The sequence below is a fragment of the Pseudophryne corroboree genome, chromosome 1 (assembly GCF_028390025.1).
Source record: "Pseudophryne corroboree isolate aPseCor3 chromosome 1, aPseCor3.hap2, whole genome shotgun sequence".
Lineage (NCBI taxonomy): Eukaryota > Metazoa > Chordata > Amphibia > Anura > Myobatrachidae > Pseudophryne > Pseudophryne corroboree.
In genome coordinates, this window is record NC_086444.1 from 1,102,113,012 (window position 1) to 1,102,135,265 (window position 22,254).

At 48.2% G+C, this 22,254-nt stretch overlaps 1 protein-coding gene across 4 annotated transcripts in view; it reads left to right on the forward strand.

Annotated features, from left to right (window-relative positions):
* TBC1D19 (TBC1 domain family member 19) overlaps nucleotides 1-22,254 on the forward strand; it is a 503,848-nt gene that overhangs the window by 376,665 nt on the left and 104,929 nt on the right. For all 4 annotated transcript variants that reach the window (XM_063922181.1, XM_063922190.1, XM_063922171.1 and 1 more), the window contains 2 exons: nucleotides 928-1,012; nucleotides 20,655-20,699. In XM_063922181.1, coding sequence (XP_063778251.1) covers nucleotides 928-1,012; nucleotides 20,655-20,699 — 130 coding nt within the window. The remainder of the gene's footprint in view (nucleotides 1-927; nucleotides 1,013-20,654; nucleotides 20,700-22,254) is intronic.

The window sequence follows — 22,254 nt, forward strand, 5'->3', positions numbered from 1 at the left end:
ATCTAGGAATGCGCTGCTGTAGCGCAATGACAAGCAGCTCAGCCGCTTGGGCCGCTTGTCATTGCGCACTGGTATGGGCAGCGGGCCAAGCAGGATCGGATCGCAGACCACAACCAGCCCGTGGGCCTCATGTTGCCCACCGCTAATCTAGGGGTAACTCTAGGCAAGTTGGCTCTCAATATAGATGTATTTTTGTATGTGCTATTATGTAGCATAACAATAGGCAACTATATGAACCAGAATGGGTGCTATTATCATGTAGCATTAGTGACCGCCACTATCGGAGAAGCCTTGATGTGGCCTGGAGGCTTAACCATGTCTTTGCAAATATATGCAACTAATATCTCTGAATTTTGTATTCCCATATAGTGTTGATACTTTTGGTGTGCTGGAGTAAAAAAACTCCCCTCTATACCATATACCAAAATTTACATACTGTATAATTAATATGTCAAGATATGAAAATCTTGCATTTGCTAGTAAAAAATAAATAAATCCTTGAGGTCCTCTTTATTATAAATGGACGGAATTGTATCACAAAATAATTCCATGTCTTTTTATAGTTCGGAACACCATAAGGCTATGGAAAAATCACTGTGATGAAGCACTCATGAGCCACGACAAATGACTAATATATTGAGCCTGCACGTAATGACATGGAGAGAAAGCACTAAGGGTCAAACAGGGCATCCCTAATGTGAAGTGTGGATAATTTATCTGTAAATACCTGTGAGCTAGGAACCTGTTGCTCTAATTACTACTTAATGGTGTTTATCTAAATATAATAGTGATGGCTGATTTTATTAACATTACTAATCTGCAGTGGTGTGTATATATCCCGGTGAGCTGCTTGGCTTATTAGCGGTGTGTAACTCACGCCTTTTCTTTTATATTTAACTACTTTGCTTTCTTTTTAATTTACCAAAGGTCTTACTCTGCTTCTCCCGAGACACCTCTGTGCTGGAACACTTTGTATACAGTAGTGCATCGCCACCAAAGTCGTATATTCGAGGTAAGGTGTGGCACTTCTCAACTCTTGTTACAGTCTGTCTCACATTGTAAATCACTGGTATGGTATCAGATATATGTATACTTATAGCCTGTGCTCCAGATGTCCTTACTGCCAGGGCCGGTGCTAGGGTGTTCGGCGCCCCCCTGCAAAATATAAATTTGCGCCCTCCCATGCTTTACAAGGGGACAGCGCACGTCGAATAATGGATGTGGTCTCACAAGGAAGGGGCATGGCCATACAATTGTACCCCCCATTTAAAACGGGTGTGGTATTGAAGGTCGACAGTGTCTAGGTCGACCACTATTGGTCGACAGTAACTAGGTCGACAGGGTGTCTAGGTCGACAGGGTCTTTATGTCGACATGTTCTAAGTCGACAGGTCAAAAGGTCGACATGAGTTTTTGATGTAATTTTGGTGTCGTTTTCTTCGTGGAGTGACCGGGAACCCCAATTAGTACAACGCGTCCCCTCGCATGGTGCCTTCGCTTCGCTCGGCACAGATTACCGTTCCAATCGTAGTCCACGTGGATCGTTAAGTATGAAAAGGTTCAAAAAAAGAAAAAAATTGTGAAAAACTCACGTCGACCTTTTGACCTGTCGACCTAAATACCCTGTCGACCTAGACACCCTGTCGACATAGTTACTGTCGACGAATAGTCGACCTAGACATTGTCGACCTACTTACTGTCGACTTAGAGACCAGATCCCTTTAAAACGCCCCCAGTAGTGGCGGTGCTTACACATAACACCGCAGTTGTAGCACAGCTTACACATAACGCCACAGTAGTAGCGCCGCTTACACATAACGCCACAGTAGTAGCGACGCTTACGCATAACGACCCCAGTAGTAGCGCTGCTTACACATAATGACCCCAGTGGTAGCGCCGATTACACATAACGACACCAGTAATAGCGCTGCTTAAATATAACGACTCCAGTAGTAGCACCGCTTACACATAACGACCCCAGTAGTAGCGCTGCTTAGACATAACAACCCCAGTAGTAGCGCCGCTTACACATAACGCCACAGTAGTAGCGACGCTTACGCATAATGACCCCAGTAGTAGCGCTGCTTACACATAATGACCCCAGTGGTAGCGCCGCTTACACATAACGACACCAGTAATAGCGCTGCTTAAATATAACGACTCCAGTAGTAGCACCGCTTACACATAACGACCCCAGTAGTAGCGCTGCTTACACATAACGACCCCAGTAGTAGCACCGCTTACACATAACGACCCCAGTAATAGCGCTGCTTAAACATAACGACTCCAGTAGTAGCACCGCTTACACATAACGACCCCAGTAGTAGCACCGCTTACACATAACGACCCCAGTAGTAGCGCTGCTTACACGTAACGACCCCAGTAGTAGTGCCACTTACACATAACGACCCCAGTAGTAGCACCGCTTACACATAACGACCCCAGTAGTAGAGCTGCTTACACATAACGACCCCAGTAGTAGCACCGCTTACACATAACGACCCCAGTAGTAGCACCGCTTACACATAACGACCCCAGTAGTAGCGCCGCTTACACATAACGACCCCAGTAGTAGCACCGCTTAGACATAGCAAACCCAGTAGTAGCGCTGCTTACACGTAACGACCCCAGTAGTAGTGCCACTTACACATAACGACCCCAGTAGTAGCGCAGCTTACACGTAACGACCCCAGTAGTAGTGCCACTTACACATAATGACCCCAGTAGTAGCGCCGCTTACACATAACGACCCCACTGTAGTAGCACCGCTTACACATAACGACCCCAGTACTAGTGCCGCTTACACATAACGACCCCAGTAGTAGCGCCGCTTACTCATAACGACCCCAGTAGTAGCGCCGCTTACTCATAACGACCCCAGTAGTAGCGCAGCTTAAACATAATGACCCCAGTAGTAGTGCGGATTACACGTAACACCCCAGTAGTAGCGCAGCTTACACATAACGACCCCAGTAGTAGCGCTGCTTAAACATAACGACCCCAGTAGTAGCGCTGCTTACACATAACGACCCCAGTAGTAGCGCCGCTTACACATAACGACCCCAGTAGTAGCGCCGCTTACACATAACGACCCCAGTAGTAGCGCCGCTTACACATAATGACCCCAGTAGTAGCGCCGATTACACATAATAAACCCAGTAGTAGCGCAGCTTACACGTAACACCCCATTAGTAGCGCAGCTTACAAGTAACGCCCCAGTAGTAATGCAGCTTACACGTAATGCCCCTGTAGTAGCGCGGCTTACACGTAACGCCCCAGTAGTAACGCCCCAGTAGTAATGCAGCTTACATGTAACGCCCCAGTAGTAATGCAGCTTACATGTAACGCCCCAGTAGTAGCGCAGCTTGCACGTAACGCCCCAGTAGTAATGCCCCTGTAGTAGCGCAGCTTACACGTAACGCCCCAGTAGTAGCGCAGCTTACATGTAACGCCCCAGTAGTAGCGCAGCTTACATGTAACGCCCCAGTAGTAGCGCAGCTTACATGTAACGCCCCAGTAGTAGCGCAGCTTACATGTAACACCCACAGAAGTGCAGTTTATTCACACACACACCCTCCCCCGCACACATACATAAATACACATACATACATATACACACACACACACACACACACACTCACACTCACACACACACACACACACACACACACTTTCTCACTTACTCTCCCCGGCTGTGGCTGGCAGGATCTGGAGCAGCATTTCCTCCTCTGTGGCACTGCAGTCTTATGGTCCCGTGTAGCCCCGCCCCGTCTGCCTGTTTAGCTCCACCCCCTCCATCCGTGTAGCTCCTCCCCCTCCATCCGATCTGCCACAGGTGGGGAAGGAGAGAGGAGGCTTTCAACTGCCGACGCCGCTGCCTGTCATGCAGTGACAGGCACAGCGGCCGGCAGCAGCAGGGGGCCCAGGCGCAGCAGCGGGGATGCAGAGCAGGTACAGCGCCTCTCCTGCCTGGCGCCTACATGCACTGCATCCCTTTGCTGAGTGGGTAGTGCCGGGCCTGCTTACTACTCCCCTGTGAACTTGAACTTGCTCCGTTCTATGCAGTGTAAAACGCAGCTAAGGAATGCGCAAATATACGGTGGTGATGATGATGATTTGGTGTAAGCCAGGCATAAATGCCGCCAATGCGAAGCCGGCACATCTCTCTGCAAATGGCAAGTCATATGCTACTTTTAGTTTTAGCTTGCCTATTTTCCAACCAGCTCTTCCCCCAAGTGTTAATACCAGTCACAGTGCATGAAATTTGTATATTTATGTTTGTACAAGTTTTGGAAATACCATATTCTGAAGACATTAAAGGGTTTTTCTGCTGCAGGGTACACTGGGCTCCACAAGGAATGGACAATGGGGCGTAGAGTAGGATCTTGATCCGAGGCACCAACAGGCTCAAAGCTTTGACTGTTCCCAGAATGCATAGCGCCGCCTCCTATATCACCCCACCTCCCTGCACAGGATCTCAGTTTTGTAGTTGGTGCTGCAGTAGCAGGCACTTAACAGAGGGGCTGCTCCAGGCAGCCCTAAGAAGAGCTTTTATTCTGAGGAAAAAAGTGAAGACTTCAAGGGCAGCAGCAGTGTTACATGTCAGTGGACATTCACGGCTGCAGCTCCGGCTCCCCCCAGCGGCGCTGTACACTCCCGAGCCCTGGTTGCCGGGTAACTACAGCTGGAGGCTCCGGTTTTCTTCTTGTCAGGCACACACGACGGGGGCTCTCCGGGATCGCGTGGCAGCGCTTCGGGAGGTGGTAAGTGCACTTGCGGGACCCGGTATTTATCGCGATCCGGTGCGGTCAGTGGGAGGCGGGTCGCGCGCGCTGGCGGTGGACACTGTGGCAGTACAGGCGATCCCACTAGATTACCAGGGCATGGGACAGGTCAGGTTTTCTCTATAAACCGTTTTATTAGAGCCCGCAGTACCGGTGGTTTTGCCAGCAGGGGGATAGAGCTTGGACCTGAAGCCCCTCCCCCAGCCCCAGGGCGCCATTTTCTGCATATGTTCCTGCCCTGGAGCTGCATATCTGTCTCTCCCTCACTCCCTGGCAGTGTCTGCGGCGCCATTATCCCTCAGCTCACTGTTCCTGGGAATGCTTGGGCAAATCCTCCTATGTAAAGCCGCCTGGTTGTCAGTGCTGTGACTTTACAAGACACTTAAGTATTCTACCTGCCTTTTTTAGTCAGTGTTAGTTAAGAAAGAGTGCATTTAGTCAGGGTTTCCTAGTACAATTACCCTGTGATATACATACAGTTCTTACTGTATACTGTTATATCTATTGTTATATAGCTGTGTAAGCTAGTCCAGTGCAGTATTATTGTTAGTAATAACCTCTGCATTGTACAAACTGTGACTACTTGTGTGTGCATTTGATAGCTGAGTGGTGTCCATTTCGTGTCTTTCACTCAACCTGCTATCCCTATATTCTATAACCTGAGGGAGCTTGGTGCGTCAGGTTTTATCTAATATAGGATTTTCACAAAGATATACTGTTTTACGTATTTTTCTCTGTGATTTAGTCACCATATCTCTCCTTTATCTCTGCTGGTGCTGACTACACTGCGCAGGGGTTTGGGCTAGAGGTATTGTGCTGCTGACAAATTGTGCTGTGTTACCTGATACTGCAAGTTATATCATGTCTGCTTCTGAGGGTAACGGTTCTGGGGCTGAACACACAATTGATAAACGTCAGGAGTCAGGACCCCTGGGAAAACCCGGGTACGAAGTTTGTGCCTCAAAAGAAGATGCTGGCTCGCTATCCCCTCGCGCAGAGCTGTCTAAGAATTGGGAAACGCCTCCTCCAGTGGACTCGCATGTGGCTAGGATGGTGGTTTCCTCAGCTCTACTGGTCACCACCGTCACGTCTCTAAAAGAGCCTACGGATAAACGTGTGGAGGGTTGTCTGAAAGCGATTTACACCCTCATGGGTGCTGCACAAAGGCCCACTATTGCAACTACTTGGGCTGCAGAGGCCATTGAAGCATGGGCCTTGGAGTTAGATGCTGAAATCTCCTCTGACCATGCTAGACAATGCTTGTCTTATATTGTCACAGCTTCTCGTTATATTAAAGAGGCGGCTTCTGATGCCGGTATCCTGGCAGCCAAGGCCTCTACTACATCAGTCCTGGCTCGCCGGATATTGTGGCTGAGATCCTGGTCTGTGGATCTGGAATCTAGAAAAACCCTGGAGGTACTCCCTTTTAAGGGAGATATTCTGTTTGAGGATGATTTAAATAAGATAGTGGCTGACTTGGCTACTGCCAAAACTGCCTGTCTACCAAGTACTGCTCCTTGTGTGTCGAAGGCTAAAGGTACTTCCTTTCGCCCCTTTCGTCCTTCAGGTAAAGCAAAAGGTCAGGCGTACAACAAGCAAGCCCGCACTTCCAAACCTTGTAAGCCTAAGCCCAAAAGAGCCTGGGCGGCCCGTCAGCCAGCTTCCAAGACAGATAATCCTGCCGCACGACGGGGCGGGCCTCCTTCTGGGGGATCCCAGGGTGGGGGGCCGGCTTCTAGGGTATACCCAGGAATGGTTGAAGACCACTTCAGATGCTGGGTACGGGAAGTCGTTACACGAGGTTACGCCATAGCCTTCAAAAACCGCCCCCCTCATCGATTTTGCCAAACAGATGTCCTGTTGGACAAGACAAAGGCAAACACTCTACATTCGGTGGTACAGACCCTCCTGGATATAGGAGTCGTAGTACAGGTGCCTCTTGCGCAGAGGGGTCGGGGGTACTATTCTCCGCTGTTTCTAGTCCCGAAACCGAATGGGTCCTCCCGGCCCATTCTCAACCTCAAGGCATTGAACAGGTTTGTGAAGGTTTCCAAGTTCCGGATGGAAACCCTTCGCTTTATAGTTCTGGCCTTGGAACCTGGGGACTTCATGGTCTTCCTGGATATACAGGATGCTTACCTGCATGTTCCTATAGCAGTGTCTCATCAGCAATACCTGAGATTTGCGATTGGCAACTGCCATTACCAGTTTCGGGCGTTACCTTTTGGTTTAACAATGGCTCCTTGAGTCTTTACAAAAGTCATGGCGGTGATGACGGTGGTACTCCGCCGTCAAGGGGTCAGGATACTGCCATATTTGGACGACTTGTTAATCCTGGCAAATTCCCCAGTACTTCTCAGGCGTCATCTAGATATGACGGTCCGGTTTCTGCATGCCCACGGGTGGCTCGTCAACTGGAAGAAGTCATTCCTGATCCCTGCTCAGAGCATGGTGCACCTTGGAGCACTATTGGACACTCACAACCAGCGGTTGTTCCTGTCTCAGGAGAAAGTCCTGAAACTTCAGGACAGGATTCGTTGCTTCCTATCTCGTCCGCAAGTGTCGATACATTCGGCGATGCAGGTGCTGGGCCTCATGGTGTCAGCATTCGACATGGTGGAGTACGCTCAATTTCATTCTCGCCCTCTCCAGAGGCTGATTCTAGCCAAATGGGACGGCCTGCCTCACCGGATCAGGTCTCAAATGATCTCATTGACTCCGGAGGTCCGTCTGTCGCTGCTCTGGTGGCTCCGGGACCAACAACTGTGCAGGGGCCGTCCGTTCTGGATATCCGACTGGGTCCTGTTGACGACAGATGCCAGTCTAAGAGGTTGGGGCGCGGTGCTGGAGCAACACTCCCTTCAGGGGCGGTGGACCAAGGAGGAGTCCCTCCTCTCGATCAATATTCTGGAGTTGCGGGCAGTCTTCAATGCCTTGAACCTAGCCCAGCATTTAATTTAGAACCGTCCTGTTCAAGTACAGTCGGACAACGCCACCACAGTGGCTTACATAAATAATCAAGGCGGCACTCGAAGCCGCCTAGCAATGAAGGAAGTCTTACGGATTCTACAGTGGGCAGAACGCCATCTACCGGCCATATCGGCAATATTCATTCCGGGAGTCCTGAATTGGGAAGCGGACTTTCTCATTCGTCAGGACGTGCATGCCAGATTGTGGGGCCTCCATCCAGAAGTGTTTCAACACCTAGTGGAAAGGGGGCCTTCCATACGTAGATCTGATGGCCCCACCTTTGGCGTCTCGATACAATCTTCGGACCAAGGACAAGGGATCCTCAAGCAGCATTCGTGGATGCGCTGGCGGTACCGTGGAGGTTTCGGCTGCCGTACATGTTCCCTCCGGTGTCACTCCTGCCCAGGGTAATTTGGAAGTTCAAGCAAGAAAAAGGAATTCTGCTTCTCATAGCTCCAGCGTGGCCCAGACGGCACTGATTCTCAGACCTGCAAGGCCTATCGTCAGAGCGTCCATTTCTACTTCCACAACGCCCAGACCTCCTCGTTCAGGGCCCCTGTGTCTACCAGGACCTAGCCCGGCTGTCTTTGACGGCGTGGCTCTTGAAGCTTCCGTCTTAAGGGCTAAAGGGTTTTCTGAGACGGTCATTCAAACTATATTGCGGGCCCGGAAACCGGCTTCGGCTCGGATTTACTATAGGGTCTGGCATTCTTACTTTGTTTGGTGCGCATCTAACTATTATGACGCTTCCAAGTTTAGTATAGCCCAGTTGTTGGCTTTTCTTCAGCAGGGCCTGGACTTAGGCCTGCGTCTGGCCTCCCTCAAGGTTCAAATATCTGCCTTGTCGGTGTGGTTTTAGAGAAAAATTGCGACCTTACCTGATGTGCATACCTTTACTCAGGGCGAGTTGCGTATCCAACCTCCCTACGTCCCGCCTGTGGCTCCTTGGGACTTGTCGGTGGTTTTGGAGGCGTTACAAGAGTCTCCGTTTGAACCTCTTGGTTCAGCTGACCTTAAGTGGCTTTCCCTTAAGGTGGTGTTTCTGCTGGCTATTGCTTCAGCTAGAAGAGTGTCGGATTTGGGTGCCTTGTCCTGTAGTTCCCCATATCTGATATTTCACCGTGACTGGGCGGTTCTTAGGACTCGTCCCGGCTATCTACCTAAGGTGGTTTCTTCGTTCCACCTTAATCAGGAGATTGTAGTTCCGGCACTTGTTTCTCCTGATCTGTCTCCCAAAGAGCGGTCTTTGGATGTGGTACGGGCTCTCCGTATCTATGTGAAGAGAACTGCTCCTATTAGGAAATCGGATTCTCTTTTTGTTGTGTTTGGGTTTCACAAACGTGGCTGGCCTGCTCACAAGCAAACTCTGGCCAGATGGATTAGAATGGTATTTGCACATGCTTATGTGAAGGCTGGTTTCTCTGCTCCTGATCACATTAAGGCCCATTCTACTCGGTCTGTTGGACCTTCTTGGGCGGCCCAACGTGGTGCGACCCTTGAACAATTGTGCAAGGCGGCTACGTGGTCCTCTGTGAACACGTTCATAAGGTTCTATACCTTCTATACTGCTGCTTCCCAGGATGCTTCCTTTGGACGCCGGGTTCTTGTGCCCGCTACGGGGGGTGATTCCGAGTTGTTCGCTCGCTAGCTGCTTTTAGCAGCATTGCGCACGCTAAGCCGCCGCCCTCTGGGAGTGTATCTTAGCTTAGCAGAAGTGCGAACGGAAGATTAGCAGAATTGCGAATAGAAATTTCTTAGCAGTTTCTGAGTAGCTCCAGACTTACTCAGCCATTGCGACCAGCTCAGTCCTTTTCGTTCCTGGTTTGACGTCACAAACACACCCAGCGTTTGCCCAACCACTCCCCTGTTTCTCCAGCCACTCCTGCGTTTTGCAACTCGAACGCCTGCGTTTTTCCGCACACTCCCATAAAACGGCCAGTTTCCGCCCAGAAACACCCACTTCCTGTCAATCACACTCCGATCAGAACAGCGATGAAAAAGCTTTGTTATGCCGTGAGTAAAATACCTAATTTTTGTGTAAAATAACTAAGCGCATGCGCTCTGCGAACCTAGCGCATGCGCAGTAAGCGACTAATCGCAGTATAGCGAAAATCGGCAATGAGCGAACAACTCGGAATGACCCCCACAGTGCGTCCCCTCCCATAAGGAACTGCTTTAGGACATCCCTATTGTCCATTCTTTTGTGGAGCCCAGTGTACCCCGCAGCAGAAAACGAGTTTTATGGTAAGAACTTACCTTTGTTAAAACTCTTTCTGCGAGGTACAGTGGGCTCCACAGGGTGCCCACCCTGACGCACTTAGCTTCTCTGGGTTGGTATGGCATTAGCCGCTGACATGTCTCCTGTCGCGAGAATGCGGTGTTGTGGCTACTAACCGTTGTCGTCTCTTTTCCTGCTACTGCATTGGACTGGTTAACTAAAAACTGAGATCCTGTGCAGGGAGGCGGGGTGATATAGGAGGCGGCGCTATGCATTCTGGGAACAGTCAAAGCTTTGAGCCTGTTGGTGCCTCGGATCAAGATCCTACTCTACACCCCATTGTCCATTCCTTGTGGACCCCAGTGTACCTCGCAGAAAGAGTTTTAACACGGGTAAGTTCTTACCATAAAACTCGTTTTCTCATATGTCCTAGAGGATGCTGGGGACACTTCAAGAACCATGGGGTATAGACGGGATCTGCAGGAGACATGGGCACACTATAAGACTTTGAATGGGTGTGAACTGGCTCCTCCCTCTATGCCCCTCCTCCAGACTCCAGTTAGATTCTGTGCCCAGCGAGACTGGATGCACACTGAGGAGCTCTCCTGAGTTTCTCAGAAAAAGACTTTATTTAGGTTTTTTTATTTTCAGGGAGACCTGCTGGCTACAGGCTCCCTGTTTCGTGGGAGTGAGGGGAGAGAAGCAGACCTACTTCTTTAGAGTTCAAGGGCTCTGCTTCTTAGGCTACTGGACATCATTAGCTCCAGAGGGTTCGATCACTACTGTACGCCTAGCTGCTTGTTCCCGGAGCCGCGCCGTCGCCCCCTCACAAAGCCAGAAGAAAGAAGCCGGGTGAGTATGAGAAGATCAGAAGACTTCAGTGACGGCAGAAGACTGCTTGAGGTACCGCGCAGTGGTCGTGCTGCGCGCCATGCTCCCACACTGATTATGGCACTGCAGGGTGCAGGGCGCAGGGGGGGCGCCCTGGGCAGCATGAGCGGCCGCAATTGACAATGGCGTACAATACCCAGGCACTTGTTTGGGGACCCCCGACAGTATAAAGATGTTTGAGCGGGACTAAGCGCGCCATGTCGGGGGGGCTTAGCCGCATAGCTCTCACCAGCGCCATTATTTCTCTTCACAGAAGGCTGCAGAGACGCTGGCCCTGATCCTCCACACTGCTTTGCAAGTAACAGGGTGCAAAACAGGGGGGGGGGGGGGGGGGGCACTCATAATTGGTGAATTATATTACTTGATAAAAGCGCTAGCAGGTCTGGGCAGTATTATTGCTGACTTCAGAACCGGGATAGGCGCTGGGTGTGGGCTGGCTGAACTTTCTCTGTGTCTCTCTAACAGGCTCTGCTGTGGGTCTGTCCCCTATAGCCCAGTGTGTTTGTGGCTGTCGGTACTTGTGTGTGTCGGCATGTCTGAAGCTGAATGCTCTTCCCAGGAGGAGGCTGGCGTGGGGACTGACAGTTCTGTGAGAGTGACAGTGTCGGCACCGCCGGCAGATGATTGGGTCAATATGCTGAGTGTTTTAAATTTAAATGTGACTAAGTTGGCTAAGAGGTTTGATAAATCTTAGTCTAAGAACCAGTCATGGAGGAAATCCATGGAAGATGCTTTGTCACAGGTCCAGACCCCTTTGGGGTCACAGAAACGTACATTTGCCCAAATAGCAGATTCGGATACCGACACGGACTCTGATTCCAGTGTCGACTATAGTGATGCCAGATTACATCCAAAACTGGCTAAGAGTATTTAGTACATGATTGTGGCGATAAGACGTTTTACATTTCACTAAGGGCTCTGCTGTTCCTGATACGAGGGTCTGTATGTTTAAAGGCAAGAAACCTGAGGTAACGTTTCCTCCCTCTCATGAACTGAATAAACTTTTTGAAAAAGCTTGGGAAAATCCCGACAAAAAGGTACATGTTCCCTAAAGAATTCCAGTGGCATATCCGTTTCCCTCTGGGGACAGGGATAGCTGGGAGTCAATCCCCACGGTAGACAAAGCTTTGTCGCGTTTATCCAAAAAGGTAGCGCTTCCGTCCCCTGACACGGCAGCCCTGAAGGATCCTGCGGATCGTAAGCAGGAAAATACCCTGAAATCCATTTATGTCACTACAGGGTCGCTACTCAGACCAGCTGTTGCTGTGGCATGGGTGAGTAGCGCTGTTGAAAAGTGGGCAGAAAACTTGTCATCTGAGGTAGATTCCCTAGACAGGGATAGTGTGCTTTTGGCCTTGGGTCATATCAAGGACGCTGCAGCGTATTTAAAAGAAGCGGTAAGGGATATTGGCCTTTTGGGATCAAGGGCCAATGCCATGGCAGTCTCTGCTAGGAGAGCATTGTGGATTCATCAATGGAATGCTGATGCTGATTCTAAGAAGGCGATGGACGGTAAGGTCTTGTTTGGTGACGGCCTCACGGACCTGATCTCTACGGCTACCGCGGGTAAGTCATCATTTTTACCTTATGTTCCTGCACAGCAGAAGAAATCGCCTCACTATCAGATGCAGTCCTTTCGGCCCAACAGATTCAAAAAAGGACGTGTGTCCTCCTTCCTTGCTGCGAGGGGGAAAGGAAGGGGAAAAAGGTCACAGGCTGTGGCAAGTTCCCAGGAGCAGAAGTCCTCTCCGGCTTCTACCAAATATACCGCATGACGCTGGGGCTCCGTTGCGGGAGTCCGCACCGGTGGGGGCACGTCGCAAACTCTTCAGTCAGGTCTGGGTGCACTCGGACCTGGATCCTTGGACAGTAGACATAGTAACCATGGGGTACAAGTTAGAGTTTCAAGACGTGGCCCCTCACCGATTTTTCAAATCGGCCTTGCCAACTTCTCTTCCGGAAAGGGAGATAGTAAGCGCTGCGATACTAAAGTTGTGTCAAAATCAAGTAATTGTCACGGTACCCCTGTCTCAACAGGGGGAAGGGTTTTATTCGAGCCTGTTCGTGGTCCCGAAGCTAGATGGCTCAGTCAGACCGATTCTAAACCTAAAATCCCTCAATTTCTTTCTAAAAAAATTCAAGTTCAAGATGGAGTCCCTATGAGCACTGATCTCCAGTCTGGAGGAGGGGGATTTTATGGTGTCGGTCGACATAAGGATGCCTACTTACATGTCCCCATATATCCTCCACATCAGGCTTACCTGTGATATGCTGTGCGGGATTGTCATTACCAAGTTCAGACGTTGCCGTTTGGTCTGTCCACGGCTCTGAGGATTTTCACCAAAGTAATGGCGGAAATGATGGTTCTCCTGCGCAAGCGGGGAATCACAATTATCCCGTACTTGGACGATCTCCTGATAAAGGCGAGGTCCAAGGAGCAATTGTTGAAGAATGTTGCCTTTTCACTGACGATTCTGCAACAACACGGCTGGCTCCTAAATTTGCCAAAATCACAGTTGGATCCAACGACACGGCTGTCGTTCCTGGGTATGATTCTGGATACAGAATTGCAAAGAGTTGTTCTTCCAGTGGAAAAATCTCTGGAAATACAGAACATGGTAAAACAGATTCTGAAACCGGCAAAAGTGTCAGTTCTTCGCTGCACTCGGTTGCTGGGGAAGATGGTGGCGGCCTACGAGGCCATTCCGTATGGCAGGTTCCATGCCAGGGTGTTTCAGTGGAACCTGCTGGACCAGTGGTCCGGGTCTCACCTGGACATGCACCAGAAAATAATTCTATCTCCCAGGACCAGAATTTCCCTTCTGTGGTGGCTGCACAGTTCTCACCTTCTGGAGGGACGCAGGTTCGGGATTCAGGATTGGATCCTGGTGACCACAGATGCAAGCCTCCGAGGCTGGGGAGCAGTCACACAGGGAAGAAACTTTCAGGGAAAGTTGTCAAGCCAGGAAGCTTGTCTACACAACATAAACATTCTGGAATTAAGAGCCATCTACAACGGCATACTGCAAGCAGAACATCTTCTTCAAGGTCTGCCGGTCTTGGTTCAGTCAGACAACGTGACAGCAGTGGCGTACATAAACCACCAGGGCGGAACAAAAAGCAGAGCGGCGATGGCCGAGACCACGAAGATTCTGCGCTGGGCGGAAAGACATGCCAGCGCTCTGTCAGCGGTCTTCATTCCAGGAGTGGACAACTGGGAAGCAGACTTCCTCAACAGACACGATCTCCATCCAGGGGAGTGGGGTCTTCATCAAGAGGTTTTTGCAGAAGTGAAAAATCGTTGGGGAATTCCTCAAGTGGACATGATGGCATCCCGCCTCAACAAGAAACTTCAGAGATATTGTTCCAGGTCAAGGGACCCTCAAGCGATAGCGGTGGACGCCCTAGTGACACCGTGAGTGTTTCAGTCGGTCTGTGTCCTCCCTCCACTTCCACTCATTCCGAAGGTGATAAAAATTATAAGAACAAGAAGGGTTCAGGCGATCCTCATTGTTCCGGATTGGCCAGAAAGGGCCTGGTATCCGGATCTTCAGGAGTTGCTCATAGAAGATCAGGGGCCGTGCGTGTATCAGGACTTACCGCGGCTACGTTTGACGGCGTGGCGGTTGAACACAACATCCTAGCCCGAAAGGGTATTCCCAGTGAAGTCAGTCCCACACTTCTTCAGGCTAGAAAAGAAGTAACGTCAAGGCATTACCACCGTATTTGGAGAAAATATGTGTCTTGGTGTGAATCCAAGAAGGCTCCTACGGAAGAATTTCACCTGGGGCGTTTGCTCCATTTCCTACAAGCAGGTGTGGATGCGGGCCTAAAGTTAGGCTCTATTAAAGTACATATTTCAGCCTTGTCAATCTTTTTTCAAAAAGAATTGGTCTCCCTTCCAGAAGTTCAGACCTTTGTAAAAGGCGTGCTGCACATCCAGCCTCCCTTTGTGCCCCCAGTGGCACCATGGGACCTTAATGTGGTGTTGCATTTCTTGCAATCACATTGGTTTGAACTTTTGCACAAGGTTGAGTTAAAATTCCTTACTTCAAAAGTGGTCATGTTGTTGGCCTTGGCGTCTGCAAAGCGAGTGTCTGAGTTGGCGGCTTTGTCTTACAAAAGCCCTTATTTGATTTTCCATGCTGATAGAGCGGAGTTGAGAACTCGTCAGCAATTTCTGGCAAAAGTGGTTTCATCATTTCATGTTAACCAGCCAATTTTAGTGCCAGTGGCTACTGACGCCTTGACGGAGTCAAAGTCTCTCGATGTGGTTAGAGCTTTGAAGATCTATGTTGCCAGAACGGCGCAGATTAGGAAAACAGAGGCTCTGTTTGCCCTGTGGGCTCCCAACAAGATTGGGGCTCCTGCTTCTAAGCAGACTATTGCGCGCTGGATTTGTAATAAGATTCAGCTGGCTCATTCTATGGCAGGATTGCCGTTACCGAAATCGGTGAAAGCCCATTATACCAGAAAGGTGGGATCATCCAGGGCGGCTGCCCGGGGAGTCTCGGCGTTACAACTTTGCCGAGCTGCTACTTGGTCGGGTTCAAACACCTTTGCGAAGTTTTACAAGTTTGATACCCTGGCGGAGGAAGACCTCTTGTTTGGTCAATCGGTGTTGCAGAGTCATCCGCACTCTCCCGCCCATTCTAGAGCTTTGGTACAAACCCCATGGTTCTTGAAGTGTCCCCAGCATCCTCTAGGACGTATGAGAAAATAGGATTTTAATACCTACCGGTAAATCCTTTTCTCTTAGTCCGTAGAGGATGCTGGGCGCCTGTCCCAGTGCGGGCTGTACCTGCAGTTTGGTTATAGTTACGCTCAGGTTGCATTGAGTTCAGTCAATCCGTGACTGTTGTTGGTCATGCCGTTGCATGCGTTATTGTTGTTGTTGAATGCCATGTTGTACGGCATGTTAGTGGTGTGAGCTGGTATGTATCTCACCTTTGTTTAAAATAATTAAATAAATCCTTTTCCTCAAAATGTCCATCTCCATGGGCACAGTTCCTATAACTGGAGTCTGGAGGAGGGGCATAGAGGGAGGAGCCAGTTCACACCCATTCAAAGTCTTATAGTGTGCCCATGTCTCCTGCGGATCCCGTCTATACCCCATGGTTCTTGAAGTGTCCTCAGTATCCTCTACGGACTAAGAGAAAAGGATTTACTGGTAGGTATTAAAATCCTATTATTTATCAATCCTAAAACCATGCAGAAATAGCTGTGTAGGCTTATTTTAGTATTGGGGCTATGTAAGAAATGCCTAAAATACTGCAGACCATATATCTGCGCTGCATTTCCCCTATCCGCTGATGAAAACCGCTGATCAGCGGCCATCGGTGCATGTTAAAAATCCACGATTTACTGATCCCGGTCATTTTTTGGCAAGGATTGGCAAATTGGAGTTATCCAACATGTTGGATTCCCCTGATTCCCCTGATTCCCCTACCCTGGCGGGTGATGTACAGTATGGGGCCAATAAAAGATATAAGGGTTGCCGTTACCCTGGTGGAGATGTACAGAATGGGGACAGTAAGAGATATTAGAAATACCATTACTCTGGCGGGGATGTACTGCATTTGGCCAATAAAAGATATTAGAGACACTGTTACCCTGGCGGGGATGTACAGTATGGGGCCATTAAGAGTTATCAGGGATGCCGTTACCCTGGTGGGGATATACAGTATGGGTCCAGTAAGGGATATTAGAGATACCGTTACCTTGGCAGAGATGTACAGAATGGGGCCAGTAAGAAATATTAGTAATACCATTACACTGGCGAGGATGTACTGTATTGGGCCAATAAAAAAATATCAGATACCTTTACCCTGGCGGGGATGTATAGAATGGGGCCAGTAATAGATATTAGAGATACTGTTACCCTCGCGGGAATGTACAGTATGGGGCCAATAAGAGATACAGGGGTCTGTTCATGAAGCAGTGAAAAGAATGGAGAAGTGAGCCAGTGGAGAAGTTGCCCATAGCAACCAATCAGCTACTCTGTATAATGTTATAGTATGCAGATTATAAATGTTACATCAATGCTGATTGGTTGCCATGGGCAGCTTCTCCACTTGTTCACTTCTCCACTCTTTTCACTGCTTCATGAATAGACCCCATAGTGTTACAGATACCGTTGCCATGGTGGCGATGTACAGTATGGGGCCAATAAGCGATATTACAGATACCGTTACCCTGGCGGGATGTACAGTATTGGGCTAATAAGAGATATTACAGATACCATTACCCTGGCGGGATGTACAGTATGGGGCCAATAAGATATTACAGATACCGTTACCCTGGCGGGATGTACAGTATGGGGCCAATAAGAGATGTTACAGATACCGTTACCCTGGCGGGATGTACAGTATGGGGCCAATAAGAGATGTTACAGATACCGTTACCCTGGCGGGATGTACAGTATGGGGCTAATAAGAGATATTATAGATACCGTTACCCTGGCGGGGATGTATAGAATGGGGCCAATAAGAGATATTAGAGATACTGTGACTAACTAAGGCCGAACCCCACAATCCCCATAATGCTCAGCAGGGATTGTGATCAACACCAATTTTATAATCTCTAAAAGCTTAGTTTTATGGAGCTTTGCCCTAATAGCCAACACCAGCTACAGATGTGTCCTCATACATCTTTGCTCAGTCATGCCAAACAGCCCCTCTTTGCACACCAGGTCACATGAGAATCTTCTAGCATCGGGTGTTTTTTTGTTTTTCTGCTAAAAATGTGACTAGGACGCATCAGTAGACTCTGGTGATTAATTTGATATATGACCCTTGTATATCTGTGTGAGACTGAGTCTCTGAACCTGTAGGTGAAGTGCTACGATGTAGCAGCTGCAGCTTTTTTCCAATACAAGTTCTGTTGCTCTCCGTATACAGACTCACACACAGTGGCTGCTTTTAGCCCCCCAAGTAAAATCTGCCCCTTCAGTGAGCTCAGCTGAGCTGCAGTCTGTGTGACTGTACTTGCTCAGTGGCTTCACTATAATAATTGGCAGTGACTTCCTATTGGAAGTTCTACCTGTCAGTCACAGACACTACAGGCAGTCCCATTGGGAGGGGTTTCCTCCATTGGGACTGCCAGAGCTCACTGCGATTAACAGAGAGCTGGGTTCCTGTAGGAAGCCACTCCCTGTCTGATCATCAGCCCCATCCGGCTTCTATGGGTTGCAGCCGATGCAGTCCATAGAAGCCGGGGGGTTGCTCATGTACACTAAAGCCGTTGCTTGTGTGCATATCTCTCCGCTCCTCGCTGTCATAGATAGTGGCAGCCTCCACTGGTCACACACGACATACAAGTGTCTTATATCAAATTAATCAGCACTGTCTCCTTGTGTGTCCTAGCTGCATTGCATTGTGAATAAGATGCATTTAAAGACACCCGAAGTCAGCAGGTTCTGGCGGCTCACTCACACCAGGCATCTTGTGCTGCATGGTGTATTGAGGCTTGATGTGCTGTATGAGGACACATCTGTAAGTGTGGCGTTGGCTGTTCTGTATTATGGGGCGAGTGGGATCTTCCGGCTCCATGCTTATTCTCCCTCTTCTCATTCGGTTCTGTGTATGTACAGTGAGAAAGCTGGGTCAGATAATGGAAGTAAACTGATGGCAAATGCCGTTGCTGTACTATACACCCTATATACACAAGAGAAGAGTGTGCTCAGCACCGCACATTACCCTTATATGCAGAATCACATGCTGAGCATCACATCCAGTATACGAGCAGAAATGTTATCATGGTTTCACTCTGTAGTAAATAAGGGCACTGGCATAGACAGATATTGCTGAAACGTTGCCACTTTCCATGGGCAGTAAAGCTGGGTACATACTGCACTGACTTTATGGCAGACCTGTTTTCACGCCACAGAGCGACTGATTCAGGTAATCATATACACTTACCGATCAGCCGCTCGATGTGTCAGCCCTGACATCCAACTGGATGGGAATTTTAACACAACTATGTGGCCCCAGCCTTTTATTACCAGCAATCTGCAATGGAAAAATGTTACAGTAATGCTTATGCAGTGTGAGTGTGGTTTCAGTAGACATTTAAAAATATAAAAAATGTTATGTCCTAGAGCTATAAACAAATACAAAACCTACTAGTCCCAATGACAAAGCAGAGATTATTCCAGGCTCCTCTGTTCAGGCCAGAGAGCATTATAGTGACTGACCTTTATATGATAAATACATTTAAAGACCGACACAAAATCTGATTGCTTCTCCTTGCTCATTAAAAATCGTATGCCAGATCTGAACCACCCCTTTGTTTAAAATCAGACCCCAGATTTCACAGACCCAGTCCTCCATTTAAAATCAGACCCCAGATATGCCCTGCCACCTGATTAAAAACTATACCTCCAATCTGATCCACCTTCTCCCTCAGTAAAAAATTTAAACCGCACATTTCCCCCCTCCCACACACAATTCCCTTATGAAAAATAATACCCTTTGTTTCCTTTTCTGCCCGCATACAAACACACACACACACACACACACACACACACACACACACACACACACACACACACACACAAACACACAATCTATAACGAAACATTATGCCACAGATCTGATCCCCTGTCATAAAAAAAATCTATAATCTGCCCCCCTACGTGACCTCTAGCATCTGTCTCCATATTTAGAAGGTTTTTTGAAACTGGTACTGACGGAAGCGCCCCCGCAGCTATTGTTATGCTTCCTCATGCCCGCACCCGGCCTCCCAGAGAGAAAACATTTTGCTAGCGCCGGTGGCCAGGACGTTCTGGAACGCCGGTCCTTGTTCCTTGACCATCCATTATGCCTGATTCTATGGAGCAGATCTTTGGTGCGTTTGGACCTTGTTCGTGTTCAATCTTTTGCTGTTAGCTCTCCTGTGCATTAGTCCTGGATCTTTACCTAGGACTTGTGTACAAGCCCAGCTCTGCATTTGACTGTGATTCAGTGCACTGCCTCCTGGACTGACTATTAATGTATCAGACCTACATATTAATGTCCTAATCCTGGCCAGTAGAGCATGGGGTGCCCCAATCATTTTATAATGCAGACATGCAAATGTAAATTAGGTTTTCCAACGTACAAAACAAAAAAGAATGAATGAAAACAGCCTATACAGTATGCTCTACCTACAGTAGGCTGTCATTGAAGACCTGTCATTATGTTATATTTATTTGTTTACAGTTTCTTATATACTGCAGCATATTCTGTTGTGCTTTACAATTGGAAACAGCAGTGATAAGACAAACTGGGTAATAACAGACAGTCATAGAGGTAGAAGGCCCTTCTCGCAAGTTTACAATCTAGGGGTATTGACCGTAATTTAAGCAAAATAGACACTGCTTTAAGCCTACATTATATATTAATGTATTATATCTAATAATTGCTGTTTATTAGTCCCCTTTCAGCGGCAATTCATTCATTGGTTAAAAGCCAATAAAATGTTTCAGTGCTGCCCAAATATAGATTGCTTAAGGCAGGCATGTCCAAACTGCGGCCCTCCAGCTATTGTGAAACTACATATCCCAGCATGCCCTGACACAGTTTTGCTGTCAGAGAATGCTAAAGCTGTGTCAGGGCATGCTGGGATGTGTAGCTTCTCAACAGCTGGAGGGCCGCAGTTTGGACATGCCTGGCTTAAGGCTATCCAGTATACCTGGCATATAGCTGTCATTTCTACATTTTATATTGGTTAGTTATTTTAATTGTGCATCAAACTTCGTATCTTTCTTTTGCATTGCTTGATTATCTGAAAATGCATTTATTTAATTGGCAGGAAAGCTGGGCTTAGAAGAGTTTGCTGTGGTCTATCCACCCAACGGTATGTTGTGCTTTGTCTTCCTCTAGTGGCCAACTTGAAAATTACAAAAAAAAGGAGGAAGTGATCTAATTAATGAATGTAATGCTTTCAAATGATCTATTATGTGAACCTGCTTTTATTCAGTTTGGCATGCCTCACATTATTATTATAATTGTTGTTGATTGATAGTACATGCAATATATACAATATGGATTCCTCCTGCGGGAACTGGTGGGGACTTTTATATTTTAGTTTTATGTATGTGTGTGTGTATATTTCTTATGCTCTCCTTGCAAATCTGTATTTTTATGCATGCAGTTTTAAATGGGATATATCTAATCTTATTTAACAAATAACCCATAACAGATGTTGCTTGATGTCTGTTAACAGCTAGAAATAAGCCAATGTGACTGAGAAATATGTGGAAAGGTTCGTACAGCCTTCTTGATACTGTATCTGTACAGAAGGGTACTCTGAGACAGTTGCTGCTGATGAAGTGCCCCTCATTATTTGAGCATGAGAAAGTGCCGCCCACTCTCTTATTGATGCTTTGGCAGAGCGTTCTGCAGCAGTCAGGGTTGTGTAAACACGATGCCGGGCAGAAGAGATCTCGGCAGCAACTGTCACTGCTCATTAGTCTGGAGAGGGGTTATAAGGTGATCTGAAGCCAGTTGGTCTACAGGAATAAAGATGATCTACCACAGGTCATTGAAAATGGTTCTCAGTCTTCCCAGTAGTGGATGGCCCAGCAAAGATCAGGCCCTATGGTGCCTAGAGAATCCTCAAAGAACTGAAAGCTACATACTGCGGATAACATGGTAAACCTTACAGTGAGAGAGAGAAAGTCAGGCTTCCATGAGAGGTTAGCTCGCACAAGACTTCTAGAACAGGGTCGACATGGTAACCGTGTCAGTAATCATCTTTATGGTAACCCTAATGCTAATGTTGAAATTTTTGCTGTGTTGGTACTTTGCAGATGTCGGCATGTTAGACATTTTAACCTTGTTGATATATTGCGTGTTGACACCTTGACTGCATACCTTTGTAACGGTCAGGAGACTGCCAGTCACAATACCCATCCCGACATCCCGTCGGCTCTCAATCCCGACAGTCGGCATGCCGACTAACAGGTGTCCTGGCCACCGGAAACCCATACCCAGCGGGACGCACTGCCGTCCTACCGCGGGGGAAGAGGTTGGTAGGTTTAGGCTGTAGAAAGGGGGTAAGGGTTAGGCTGCTGCGCCAGGAGGGTTAGGGAAGGGGGTTGGCGTGATGTTCCTTGTTTCTGCATCAATGCTGCGTATGTGTACACATTTGCTGAGGACTATGTGGTGACTCCGGTGGGCGTCTCTATTCATATCTCGGCGGCTCCTTCACTTGCATAGTTTAGCAAGTCCATAGCTTGATAAAAAAAAAAACACAGCTGCGTAGATTTTAGTTTCCAAATCGGAATCGGGCCCTGTGTGTGTTCATCCGTCTGACAGCTGGACAGCTTAGATAATATTGAACCAGGCAACAGGGCAACATTCCTAACAAAACTAACAAATCTACCAACTGGCTAAAAAGAAATCCAGAA